The 14,516-nt window shown below is 36.8% G+C and overlaps 1 protein-coding gene across 1 annotated transcript in view; it reads left to right on the top strand.

The window, feature by feature from the left end:
- HCN1 (hyperpolarization activated cyclic nucleotide gated potassium channel 1) overlaps positions 1-14,516 on the top strand; it is a 432,634-nt gene that overhangs the window by 330,787 nt on the left and 87,331 nt on the right. The window contains exon 5 of the mRNA XM_004058880.5: positions 7,698-7,844. Within this exon, the coding sequence (XP_004058928.2) occupies positions 7,698-7,844 (147 nt within the window). The remainder of the gene's footprint in view (positions 1-7,697; positions 7,845-14,516) is intronic.

Below are 14,516 nucleotides of genomic sequence, written 5' to 3' on the forward strand. Positions count from 1 at the left end.
GCATATCTTGAGAGCTAAATAATCATTATTCCATAGAAAAATCTATGTTTTGTTACCCAGCTTTCCAAAAAAGGAAATATAAAATGAAGATAAAATAGGAGTATCTGACTCAAACTTCTGCTAAAAAGCAAACAAATCTCTAAACCATCTGCTTTCCTTCATTTGTGATTTTCCTTTAGTTTTTCTCCATTCATTTTATTGAAAATCAAATTCAGGAAGATTTCATGTTATTTTTATGATTATATGACTTACTATGTAAAGACTATGTGACTTAAAACTTTTTCATAAAATAACCAGTGACACATTTTTACTAAGAAAAAAAAATTCTAAAAGATATGCATTGAAGATGTTGCTGTGTTTATAGCATAGTTCTTGAAAACGGTTCAATCTTGCTGCAAAAATTCTAGAAACAATACTTGTTAAATGAATTAGCATATTACCCAGCTTTTCTATATATATGAATTTGTGTATTTTTAAATGTAGGATAATAAAGAGAAATTATGGCTTCAATTGCTGTGTAAATAGCTGGCAATACTAGAATTTTTCTTGGTAAAAATTAAGATAGATTAGTCATAAGCTCAATGATTATTTATTTAAACATAAAAAAGTTAAAAAGAAAGTTGATTGTTGGTCTTTGAAGAGCAAACAATTTTAAATATTTTCTTATTATTATTATTTGTCAAATTACATTTAAAACACATGTAGTCACTGGAATATAAAATTTATACTTTTCTATTCTATAAGAAAAATACCTCTTCAGAAACCATTTTAGCATTGCTGTGTTTATATTGAGAATGAGACATATATTTTTATTCAACTGGATTTTTAACCTGTTTGCTTTCTAATGATATTTCTAATAATTACTATTTATTATTTATTATTTATCACATAACATACATGCAGTATCAGTACTAATTTTCGCGGCATCCAGTATGTTAGATATTATCATTTCAAATTGACATATAAAAAACTGAGAAACTGAAAGGTAAAAAATGTATACATATATATATATATATACTCAAAGTCAAAAGTCAAGAATATAGTGTAGATTAAACACTGACACCACTGGTTCCAGCACTCATGGAGTTTTACAATGCCAATAAAACTTAATGTGGTCAGTTAAGGCACTCAGATATTTTTAAATTGACACTCAGATATGTGTAAACACCCTTGAAATTGTAACACATTTTCATGCATGTTTATTTTGGCAGATGAAGGTCTATGCCTTTCATCTGATGCTGTAGGTTGTCCTAGAAATAAAGTTTAAAGAAGCTCTATTTCAGCTAGTGTAGCCTACTTTCAAATAGCTAGTTAATGTAGCATTTATGATTTATTTGAACATGGAAATTAGTTCCATCACTCACCAAAAAGTCTTTTGCCTTTTAAAAAAAAGTATTAACTTCTGTTTCACAAAAATAGTAGTTGATGTGTATTGATGCCAATGTACATATAGATACCCCACAGGTAAGACTCTACTGTGGGCACTACACTGTAAAATTATCTTGAGATATTATAAATCAGGTGATATATATATATATATTTTTTTGATGCTTCCTGAAAGTAAAAAGTTAACTTCTTATAGGCAGTGTTTTATAGATTTGAGACATGGGGATAGAATCATGAACTTAAAGTTCCCTCTGATTTGATGAGTAATTATTAATAATTTGCTATTTTTCAATTTATGTGATTTGCCCCTCTAATACAATGGGAAGGACAGCTTCTTATCCCTGTCTTCCAGGAATGTGAAGTGTATAAAATTATTCCTGAAGACCTGTAATCTGACTCTATAACACAAACTGGTAATAGATTAACAGGAAAAAAGGGCATACAAATTTATTATCTGCACATGTATGTACAGGAGTCATACAAAATGTGAAAACTCAAAGAAATGCCCAATCATTGATGCTTTTATACCATCGTGGGGTTACAGAAAGAATAGGGGCTTATGGCATGGCAAGACAGATTGTCAGAGTTAGAGCAGAAGAAGAAAGGCATGGAGTAAAGGCAATCTTGTGCAGATGTACAGGTAGCAGTCCTCAGAAAGAATAGGTGATAGTCTATGGTAAATGTTTCTCTGTCAGATCTTAAAAGGTGTCAGACTCTCTGTTAATCTTTCCTAGACATGGACAAGGGGGGCCTCAGGAAAAGCTTGCTTGCATCTGTTATTTATTTCACTTTATTGCCTCCACAGATGCAAATCTCCTCCACAAAAGGCACCTTTGCAGGGCTATTCCTGTCTGCAGGCCCTCTGAACAGCCATCTCAAAATATGTCAAAGAGGTATATTTTGGGGTGAAATATTTTTAGTTTCCTTTAGGGGTGACAATTAGATTAACATTTTAAAAAGATGTCTCTGTCTGAATCATGGAAAGTGAGTTAGAGTTGGAGGAAGACATGTATAAATAGGTACAGTGAATGTAGTTAAGAAGCTGGTCATGAGTTGAAGGAGAGAGAGTAGCTTTGACCAGAATGGTGATGCAGAGAAATGGAAAATTATTGAAACTTTTGGTAGGTAAAACTTACATAATTTGGTGATGTCTTAAGGATTGGGATGAAGGAGTAGGGGATAAACTAAGGTGTTTCAGTTTTATAAATAAGGGTATCATTTCATGGATATAAAAACAATATAAATGTGATTTTAAATTCTTTAGATTGCTTACATTTGCCATGCCTTCTATTCCCTTCAATTATTCTTCTAGTTCTCACCTCATAGACAGCTCATGATGGTTATTATACTTATGATTTCCATTGCCACTTCTATTTTCCATTATCTTCTCTCTTAGTCCATTTTTCTGTTGCTAAAAAGGAAAACCTAAGATCGGGTAATTAATAAAGAAGAAAGGTTATTTGGCTCACAATTCTGATGGCTGGAAATTTCAAGTTTGGGCATCAGTATTGGTGAGGGCCTCAGGCTGCTTCCACTCATGGCAGAAAGTGAAGGGGAGCAGGAGTATTCACAGACCTTATGGTGAGAAAGGAAGCAAGAGGGAGAGAGAGAGGGGAGAGGTGCCAGAATCTTTTTATCATCAAGCTCTCTAGGGAACTAATAGAGTAAGAATTCACTCACACCTGAGGGAGGGCATAATCTTTGTCCTTGAGGGATCCATCCCTATGACCCAAACACTTTCCAATAGGTCCCACCTACAACACTGGGGATAAAATCTCAACATGAAGTTTGGAGAATCCTATCCAAACCATAGCACAAATCATTACAGTCTGCTTTGTAACATGATCCCTACTCCTAACATACACACACAGGGAAAGGTCACCAAGACATTACTGAAACTAAATCTAGAGGGTAATTTTGAATTCACATTTAGACATGTCACATATTTTGGAGAATAAAAGCAGCCTAAAAATCATTTTTAAAAATCTCATATTAGTATATTTTTAAACTAAAAATATTAAAAGTACAGAAATAAATGATCAACGAAAAAGAGGAGGAATTAATGTTTTCTAAGAATTTCAGAAAATATTCTAGAATGTAGGGGAAATGTTGGGGAAATATAGAGAAAATGTAGGGAATGCAGAGAAAGGTAGGAGAAAATGCAGAAACTAAATACATTAAATAAAGATAAGAAACAAATCAAATCCAGCATAGAGAATCAAATTCAGATCCAAAGCCTCAACATCCAACTAGAGGAGTTCAACCTAGAATTCTATATGGAGTCAACTTTGAGAGTTTAATAAAGACAATTTCAGACATGGAAAGATTCAGAAAACATACAATCTTTCTTAGTCGTTTACTTGGGGATTCTTTCCAGCAACATGAATAAATAAACCAAAAGAGAAACATGGCATTTAGAAATACTGAGCCAAACCAAGGATGTTGTAAAGAGAAATTCTATAGGAAAATCTTTGAAGAAAAAACTCAATGTCTATCTGGTGGGATAAGGAGGCTAGAAAAAAAATAATACTAAATGAAGGCTAATTACGCAAGAAATAAATGTGATCAGCAATTGCAGGATTAACAAATCCATTGGATGAACAAGTCTTGTTAATCTACTGATGAGCAAGAAAGGAAATGTCATCAAATACTCACACCATTTGGCTTTGTGGTAAATATTTACATGGCCAGAGTAATGTTAACACTATGAGTTTGGAAGTTTCAATTATAGGAACAAAGTTATAACCTACCTTTACATTGTAACATTAGAGATGACAGAAGTCATCAAATGAAAGTGAACAAGGGAGTTTTTTTCTTTCACGTGGTAAAGTATCTTAGAGTTATCTGAACAAGAAATAATAGTAAACATGGTGCATAAAGGTACAAAGCAACTAAGGTAAGAATTAACACTAGTGACACAGCTATAGCATGAGAAAGGAAGATTTGGGGTACTATAAGTGGCAAAACACCATTTTATGACAGTTAGTTTATAAACAATGCCTGTAATTATCTATATAAGAAACGGAAACAAGCATATTGCTTAGTGATATGGATTAAACACCTTTTAACATGGAAAAGTGAGACTGGTGGGTTTGAAACTGGATCCTTGCCGCGTTTTATAAACACTCTTGTTAGATCTCATTTTTAATAATCATGTACATGCATACTTTTATAAATTTTTATAATTATACAGAAACTTTTAAAAATAAAAATATATTAGAATTTTAAGTGGTAATTATTTTATAGTCTCTTTAGATCTGATGGAATAAACTTTTGATCTTATGTTTCCAAAGAATTGTATTGGCATCCTTGCTTTTCAAAAATCTATTTGTCTGTGACTACTAAATATACTAAGTCATATTTTGCATATAGTATATTACTACAACTATTAGAAAGTTTGCCATTTTATCATTTTTTGACTTTGCCAACTTACATATTACTTGTAACATCTAGTTTGTTTCACGGTCTGACTACCACTACTAAGTGTCTTTTTCAAAGAATAGTTGGTTATTTTTATTCACATCACATGGAAGTGATATTTTCATACATTCTTGCAAGTCTTGTTAGGTGTGGGAGAAACAGACAAAAAGAAAAAGAAAAAGCTCCTGTTTTTAGTGTGTTGTGTTCTAACAGAGATTACTACCTAATTTCCAAATTCACTGGCCACTGTTCAGTACCTGTTTTCTTAGAATAGATTCCTTTTGACCACACCCCCTGTGAAATTTAATCCCTCTTTGGATTTTCTAATCATGTTTTTCTGGTTCTGCTCTCACATCTTGGCAGGTATTAACAGTACCCTTAATTAATCAGTCTCCTGGCTCTGCTGATTTTAAAACATAAGTTCCACTTTTTAGCCTTTTCGCCTCATTTGACACATCCTCCCTTAGTGACTTCTTAGACACCAATGATGTATATATTTTCTTCTCTGAGTGCCTGACCTACATAGAGGCATTAGGATGTGCTATGGGCATCTTAAACTTAACTTGCTGAAAACTAAATTTACTTTGTTTCCCCCACGCTCACTCAAGCATGCTTCCTTATGTCCTAAGATGACACAGTACTTGGCATATAGCAGCGATTATGAAATTTTTGTGTATGAAGGACCTGTTAAAACACATACTGCTGTGTCCCAAATGTAGAGTTTCTGATTCAGTAGGTCTGGAGTGGAGACTGTGAATGTGTATTTATAAAGAATTCCCAAGTGCTATTGGTGGTTTGGCAACCACACCTTGAGAACTACTGGCATACAATAATCATTTAATGTTTGCTAGATCAATAGTTACTATGAGTCAATGAATGCTTAAAATAGTAATATAGATTCAAACTTCAAACTTAATATGAATAAATGATAAGAAATAGTCATATAACTTTAAAATTTTAGTTTGAAAGTAAAAAGAAGATCATTTAGTCAAATACTCTCATATTGTTGATTCATAAATGAGATCTAGAAGGGTTAAATGACTTGTGTGAGGAAAAACAATTAGATTCAATCAACCCTGAGCTTCATAAAAATAAAATAACTATACATGTAACATTTGTTCTTAGCTACAAAAGGATTAATTTTCCAAATTCAGAGATAGAGATAGAGCAGATTATATTTTCCCTAGATTAGTAGGTCTTTGCATACAAGCACTAATTTCCCAAAAATGAATAAAATACTACTAAGTTTCAGTGCTGCTCTTCATATTTCTGAGATGCATGGAAAAGAAAGTAGAAATGAAGATCTCAATGTGTCAGTTAAGGTTTCAGATTCTCACCCCTCCAAATAGTGTTTGAGCAAGCAAGTTACTTCAGAGAGATGTACATAGGCCTTCAGGCTTTAAATAGTTTGATGGACAGTCTGGTTATCAAAGAAAGTCTCATGACAAAGTGGCATTTCCTTTGAGGGTACTAATGTTCAAAAGGGAATGTTCAAACAGTATAATTTTTTTGCAAAATGAAAGTATGTTGGAAAAAATGAAGAGATGCAATACAATTGGGTTGCTGTTTCTCATTAGCTAGGTCTATTATCAATTACCAAGTACAATTACAATAATTATGGGCAAAGAGGAGATCTAGATCTAGTCAGAGCTGTGTTATCAAGAAAATATTTCAGAAAATCTTTTCCATATAAAGTATATCAAATGTGTGTTACATGAGGAAAAATATTATTTTGACATCTTTATCCAGTTGTGTTACCAACTATTAAAATTTGTACTCGATGCTGTCATCTATACAATGCAACAAAATTTTTAAGACCTAATTATTTTTTTTTCAGTGTGTGGTCTTATGACCCCCTGCATTTGAAACACCTAGGGATTGTTTCTCAAACTTTAAGGTGTATATCTATGCACGTGAGTCATCTGGAGACGTTTTTAAGATGCAAATTCTTATTCCATAGGTCTTGGATGAGGCTTGAAATTATTCTCTTCTAATAGGCACCCAGGTAATATCCATGCTTATATGGTCCTTTTTGACTATCAGGGATGCAGAGATGCTACTTACAAACAATCTCTCTCTCTCTCTCTGGGTGTGTGTGTGTGCACGCGCATGTGTGTATAAATATAAATAGGCAGATAGGTCAATAGAATCAATCTCTGGAATTAAGCCTGAAGATCAGCCTTCCAAAAAAGCAATGCTCTCCCCAGTTCTTAAAACAATCACAGTTGAGGCCTACTTGTTTAAATGAACTTCAGTGTCTAAGTTAACTTTCAGCTATACAGTAATGTGGATCTAGTCTCACCGTGATATTCTCCTAAATCCTAAATTGGAAGCCTGCCATAGTCTCTTAGTTCTCAGTAATTTACAGGGCATCTGTGTTGTTGAAGTATGTATGATCTGCAAATACCTGCCAAGCTCCCTGCCTGTTGATTCCAAATTTAATTAGATTCTGATCTTTTGCCAAAAAGCCTAAGATAAAATCTATTGTACTATCCATAGGTATGAGATTTTTCTTAAAAATCGACAGCCAAACAATTTCATACTTCTTTTAGAACTCAATTAAAAAAAAAGCATAACATTTTGTTTTTCCCCCATCACTGGCTTTTCTGTAGCTACTCCCTTAAATTCACTCTTAACTCCCTTCATGCCTCCTCTCTCCACGATATCTTAGTTCTTTCCATGAAATGTGCACCTAAATAAAATGCCTTATACATTATGTAACACAAAATAGGTACATTAGACCCAGGTACATTAGTTCCTTCATCTTAAAGGATTTCTTTTTTTTTTGTAACTGAGTATTCAAATATTATTGAATATAGCAAAACAAAATAATATGATTTCTCATACAGCCTAACAATGTTTTTTTTAATTTTATTTTCCCTTCCTTACAGTATAAGCAAGTGGAACAATACATGTCATTCCATAAGTTACCAGCCGATATGCGTCAGAAGATACATGATTACTATGAACACAGATACCAAGGCAAAATCTTTGATGAGGAAAATATTCTCAATGAACTCAATGATCCTCTGAGAGAGGTAAGATTTATTGTCCTCAGTATGCATAATACATAATCATTGTTTATTTTCTCTCTTCATGGAGAATCTTCTAGTCCATGTTACTCTAAAGAAAAACCTAAACTTATTATTAAGATATTTTGTCCTTATCTTCTTCAGCTTCTCACCTATATAAGCTCTTAAATGTTGAAAAAAGTATTGGAAAATTGTTCTATTTATGATCCTCAGAACTGTTCTCTTGTCTGTATTTCTGGCTCTTTAAAATTCCTTCTTGTGGCCTCATTGTCTATATTGTCCCCATTTTTCTCTCCCTCATTCTTATCAAACTGATTCTTCTTTTTGATTCCTATTCTTCCTCCCATCTTCACTTTCCTGGATCATCTCATGGACCCTGATAAGACAATGACTTACTGTGAGCAGTTCATTTCCTATTATCTCATTAAAACACTTTGCAACATTAATAACCACCTCTTTGCTTTGCATCATCTTTCTGTTCCTCCCTAGAAATCTGCCTTCTTCCCACTAGAATATTCAGATCACTCCTGGACCAAAATAACTTGCTCTTGATTATTCATATTTCTTTTTTTAATTTTATTATTATTATACTTTAAGTTTTAGGGTACATGTGCACAATGCGCAGGTTAGTTACATATGTATACATGTGCCATGCTGGTGTGCTGCACCCATTAACTCGTCATTTAGCATTAGGTATATCTCCTAATGCTATCCCTCCCCGCTCCCCCCACCCCACAACACTCCCCAGAGTGTGATGTTCCCCTTCCTGTGTCCATGTGTTCTCATTGTTCAATTCCCACCTATGAGTGAGAACATGCAGTGTTCGATTTTTTGTCCTTGCGATAGTTTACTGAGAATGATGATTTCCAATTTCATCCATGTCCCTACAAAGGACATGAACTCATCATTTTGTATGGCTGCATAGTATTCCATGGTGTATATGTGCCACATTTTCTTAATCCAGTCTATCCTTGTTGGACATTTGGGTTGGTTCCAAGTCTTTGCTATTGGGAATAGTGCTGCAATAAACATACGTGTGCATGTGTCTTTATAGCAGCATGATTTATAGTCCTTTGGGTATATACCCAGTAATGGGATAGCTGGGTCAAATGGTATTTCTAGTTCTAGATCCCTGAGGAATCGCCACACTGACTTTCACAATGGTTGAACTAGTTTACGGTCCCGCCAACAGTGTAAAAGTGTTCCTATTTCTCCACATCCTCTCCAGTACCTGCTGTTTCCTGACTTTTTAATGATTGCCATTCTAACTGGTGTGAGATGGTGTCTCATTGTGGTTTTGATTTGCATTTCTCTGATGGCCAGTGATGGTGAGCATTTTTTCATGTGTTTTTTGGCTGCATAAATGTCTTCTTTTGAGAAGTGTCTGTTCATGCCCTTTGCCCACTTTTTGATGGGGTTGTTTGTTTTTTTCTTGTAAATTTGTTTGAGTTCATTGTAGATTCTGGATATTAGCCCTTTGTCAGATAAGTAGGTTGCGACAATTTTCTCCCATTTTGTAGGTTGCCTGTTCACTCTGATGGTAGTTTCTTTTGCTGTGCAGAAGCTCTTTAGTTTAATTAGATCCCATTTGTCAATTTTGGCTTTTGTTGCCATTGCTTTTGGTGTTTTAGACATGAAGTCCTCGCCCATGCCTATGTCCTGAATGGTATTGCCTAGGTCTTCTTCTAGGGTTTTTATGGTTTTAGGTCTAACATTTAAGTCTTTAGTCTATCTTATAACTTTTGTATAAGGTGTAAGGAAGGGATCCAGTTTCAGCTTTCTACATATGGCTAGCCAGTTTTCCCAGCACCATTTATTAAATAGGGAATCCTTTCCCCATTGTTGTTTTTCTCAGGTTTGTCAAAGATCAGATAGTTGTAGATATGCAGCATTATTTCTGAGGGCTCTGTTCTGTTCCATTGATCTATGTCTCTGTTTTGGTATCAGTACCACGCTGTTTTGGTTACTGTAGACTTGTAGTATAGTTTGAAGTCAGGTAGCGTGATGCCTCCAGCTTTGTTCTTTTGGCTTAGGATTGACTTGGTGATGAGGGCTCTTTTTTGGTTCCATATGAACTTTAAAGTAGTTTTTTCCAATTCTGTGAAGAAAGTGATTGGTAGCTTGATGGGGATGGCATTGAATCTATAAATTACCTTGGGCAGTATGGCCATTTTCACGATATTGATTCTTCCTACCCATGAGCATGAAATGTTCTTCCATTTGTTTGTATCCTCTTTTACTTCATTGAGCAGTGGTTTGTAGTTCTCCTTGAAGAAGTCCTTCAAGTCCCTTGTAAGTTGGATTCCCAGGTATTTTATTCTCTTTGAAACAATTGTGAATAGGAGTTCACTCATGATTTGGCTCTCTGTTTGTCTGTTATTGGTGTATAAGAATGCTTGTGATTTTTGTACATTGATTTTGTATCCTGAGACTTTCCTGAAGTTGCTTATCAGCTTAAGGAGATTTTGGGCTGAGACAGTGGGGTTTTATAGATATACAATCATGTCGTCTGCAAACAGGGACAATTTGACTTCCTCTTTTCCTAATTGAATACCCTTTATTTCCTTCTCCTGCCTGATTGCCCTGGCCAGAACTTCCAACACTATGTTGAATAGGAGTGGTGAGAGAGGGCATCCCTGTCTTGTGGCAGTTTTCAAAGGGAATGCTTCCAGTTTTTGCCCATTCAGTATGATATTGGCTGCGGGTTTGTCATAGATAGCTCTTATTATTTTGAGATACGTCCCATCAATACCTAATTTATTGAGAGTTTTTAGCATGATGCGTTGTTGAATTTTGTCAAAGGCCTTTTCTGCATCTATTGAGATAATCATGTAGTTTTTGTCTTTGGTTCTGTTTATATGCTGGATTACATTTATTGATTTGTGTATATTGAACCAGCCTTGCATCCCAGGATGAAGCCCACTTGATCATGGTGGATAACCTTTTAGATGTGCTGCTGGATTCGGTTTGCCAGTATTTTAGTGAGGCTTTTTGCAACAACGTTCATCAAGGATATTGGTCTAAAATTCTCTTTTTTGGTTGTGTCTCTGCCAGGCTTTGGTATCAGGATGATGCTGGCCTCACAAAATGAGTTAGGGAGGATTCCCTGTTTTTCTATTGATTGGAATAGTTTCAGAAGGAATGGTACCAGTTCCTCCTTGTACCTCTGGTGGAATTCGGCTGTGAATCCACCTGGTCCTGGACTCTTTTTTGTTGGTAAGCTATTGATTATTGCCACAATTTCAGAGCCTGTTACTGGTCTATTCAGAGATTCAACTTCTTCCTGGTTTCGTCTTGGGAGGGTGTATGTGTCGAGAAATCTTTCCATTTCTTCTAGATTTTCTAGTTAATTTGCGTAGAGGTGTTTGTAGTATTCTCTGTGGGTAGTTTGTATTTCTGTGGGATCAGTGGTGATATCCCCTTTATCATTTTTTGTTGCATCTATTTCATTCTTTTCTCTTTTCTACTTTATTAGTCTTGCTAGCGGTCTATCAATTTTGTTGATCCTTTCAAAAAACCAGCTCCTGCATTCTTTAATTTTTTGAAGGGTTTTTTGTGTCTCTATGTCCTTCAGTTCTGCTCTGATTTTAGTTATTTCTTGCCTTCTGCTAGCTTTTGAATGTGTTTGCTCTTGCTTTTCTAGTTATTTTAATTGTGATGTTAGGGTGTCAATTTTGGATCTTTCCTGCTTTCTCTTGTGGGCATTTAGTGCTATGAATTTCCCTCTACACACTACTTTGAATGTGTCCCAGAGATTCTGGTATGTTGTGTCTTTGTTCTCGTTGGTTTCAAAGAACATCTTTATTTCTGCCTTCATTTCGTTATGTACCCAGTAGTCATTCAGGAGCAGGTTGTTCCGTTTCCATGTAGTTGAGCGGTTTTGAGTGAGTTTCTTAATCCTGAGTTCTAGTTTGATTGCACTGTGGTCTGAGAGATGGTTTGTTATTATTTCTGTTCTTTTACATTTGCTAAGGAGAGCTTTACTTCCAACTATGTGGTCAGTTTTGGAATAGGCGTGGTGTGGTGCTGAAAAAAATGTATATTCTGTTGATTTGGGGTGGAGAGTTCTGTAGATGTCTATTAGGTCTGCTTGGTGCAGAGCTGAGTTCAATTCCTGGATATCATTGTTAACTTTCTGTCTCGTTAATCTGTCTAATGTTGACAGTGGGGTGTTAAAGTTTCCCTTTATTATTGTGTGGGAGTCTAAGTCTCTTTGTAGGTCACTCAGGACTTGCTTTATGAATCTGGGTGCTCCTGTATTGGGTGCATATATATTTAGGATAGTTAGCTCTTCTTATTGAATTGATCCCTTTACCATTATGTAATGGCCTTCTTTGTCTTTTTTGATCTTTGTTGGTTTAAAGTCTGTTTTATCAGAGACTAGGATTGCAACCCCTGCCTTTTTTTTGTTTTCCATTTGCTTGATAGATCTTCCTCCGTCCTTTAATTTTGAGCCTATGTGTGTCTCTGCACGTGAGATGGGTTTCCTGAATGCAGCACACTGATGGGTCTTGACTCTTTATCCAATTTGCCAGTCTGTGTCTTTTAATTGGAGCATTTAGTCCATTTACATTTAAAGTTAATATCGTTATGTGTGAATTTGATCCTGTCATTATGATGTTAGCTGGTTATTTTGCTCGTTAGTTGATGCAGCTTCTTCCTAGCCTCAATGGCCTTTGCAATTTGGCATGATTTTGCAGTGGCTGGTACAGGTCTTTCCTTTCCATGTTTAGTGCTTCCTTCAGGAGCTCTTTTAGGGCAGGCCTGGTGGTGACAAAATTTCTTAGCATTTGCTTGTCTGTAAAGTATTTTATTTCTCCTTCACTTATGAAGCTTAGTTTGGCTGGATATGAAATTCTGGGTTGAAAATTCTTCTCTTTAAGAAGTTTGAATATTGGCCCCCACTCTCTTCTGGCTTGTAGAGTTTCTGCTGAGAGATCTGCTGTTAGTCTGATGGGCTTCCCTTTGTGGGTAACCCGACCTTTCTCTCTGGCTGCCCTGAACATTTTTTCCTACATTTCAACTTTGGTGAATCTGACAATTATGTGTCTTGGAGTTGCTCTTCTCGAGGAGTATCTTTGTGGCGTTCTCTGTATATCCTGAATCTGTATGTTGGCCTGCTTTGCTAGATTGGGGAAGTTCTCCTGTATAATATCCTGCAGAGTGTTTTCCAACCCTCTGAAAACGGAGTGTTTTCACTTTCAGGTACACCAATCAGACGTAGATTTGGTCTTTTCATATAATCCCTTATTTCTTGGAGGCTTAGTTTGTTTCTTTTTATTCTTTTTTCTCTAAAATTCCCTTCTCACTTCATTTCATTCATTTGATCTTCCATCACTGATGCCCTTTCTTCCAGTTGATCGCATCGGCTCCTGAGGCTTCTGCATTCTTCACGTAGTTCTCGAGCCTTGGCTTTCAGCTCCATCAGCTCCTTTAAGCACTTCTCTATATTGGCTATTCTAATTATACATTCGTCTAAATTTTTTTCAAAGTTTTCAACTTCTTTGCCTTTGGTTTGAATTTCCTCCTGTAGCTCGGAGTAGTTTGATCGTCTGAAGCCTTCTTTTCTCAACTCATCAAAGTCATTCTCCATCCAGCTTTGTTCCGTTGCTGGTGAGGAACTGCGTTCCTTTGGAGGAGGAGAGGCACTCTGCTTTGTAGAGTTTCCAGTTTTTCTGCTCTGTTTTTTCCCCATCTTTGTGGTTTTATCTACTTTTGGTATTTGATGATGGTGATGTACAGATGGGTTTTTGGTGTGGATGTCCTTTGTGTTTGTTAGTTTTCCTTCTAACAGACAGGACCCTCAGCTGCAGGTCTGTTGGAGTTTGCTAGGGGTCCACTCCAGACCTTGTTTGCCTGGGTATCAGCAGCAGTGGCTGCAGAACAGCAGATCTTCGTGAACCACAAATTCTGCTGTCTGATCGTTCCTCTGGAGTTTTTGTGTCAGAGGAGTAGCCGGCCCTGTGAGGTGTCAGTCTGCCCCTACTACGGGGTGCCTCCCAGTTAGGCTGCTCGGGGGTCAGGGGTCAGGGACCCACTTGGGGAGGCAGTCTGCCCGTTCTCAGATCTCCAGCTGCGTGCTGGGGGAACCACTGCTCTCTTCAAAGCAGTCAGACAGGGACATTTAAGTCTGCAGAGGTTACTGCTGTCTTTTTGTTTGTCTGTGCCCTGCACCCAGAGGTGGAGCCTACTGAGGCAGGCAGGCCTCCTTGAGCTGTGGTGGGCTCCACCCAGTTCGAGCTTCCCGGCTGCTTTGTTTACCTAAGCAAGCCTGAGCCATGGAGGGTGCCCTCCCGCAGCCTCACTGCTGCCTTGCAGTTTGATCTCAGACTGCTGTGCTAGCAATCAGTGAGACTCCGTGGACATAGGACCCTCCGAGCCATGTGCAGGATATAATCTCCTGGTGCGCCGTTTTTTAAGCCCGTCGGAAAAGCGCAGTATTAGGGTGGGAGTGACCCGATTTTCCAGGTGCCATCTGTCACCCCTTTCTTTGACTAGGAAAGGGAACTCCCTGACCCCTTGCACTTCCTGAGTGAGGTAGTGCCTCGCCCTGCTTCAGCTCACTCACGGTGCGCTGCACCTACTGTCCTGCACCCACTGTCTGGTACTCCCTAGTGAGATGAACCCGGTACCTCAGATGGAAATGCAGAAATCACCCATCTTCTGTGTCACTCACGC

The sequence above is a fragment of the Gorilla gorilla genome, chromosome 19, assembly GCF_029281585.2.
Source record: "Gorilla gorilla gorilla isolate KB3781 chromosome 19, NHGRI_mGorGor1-v2.1_pri, whole genome shotgun sequence".
Classification (NCBI taxonomy): Eukaryota; Metazoa; Chordata; class Mammalia; order Primates; family Hominidae; genus Gorilla; species Gorilla gorilla.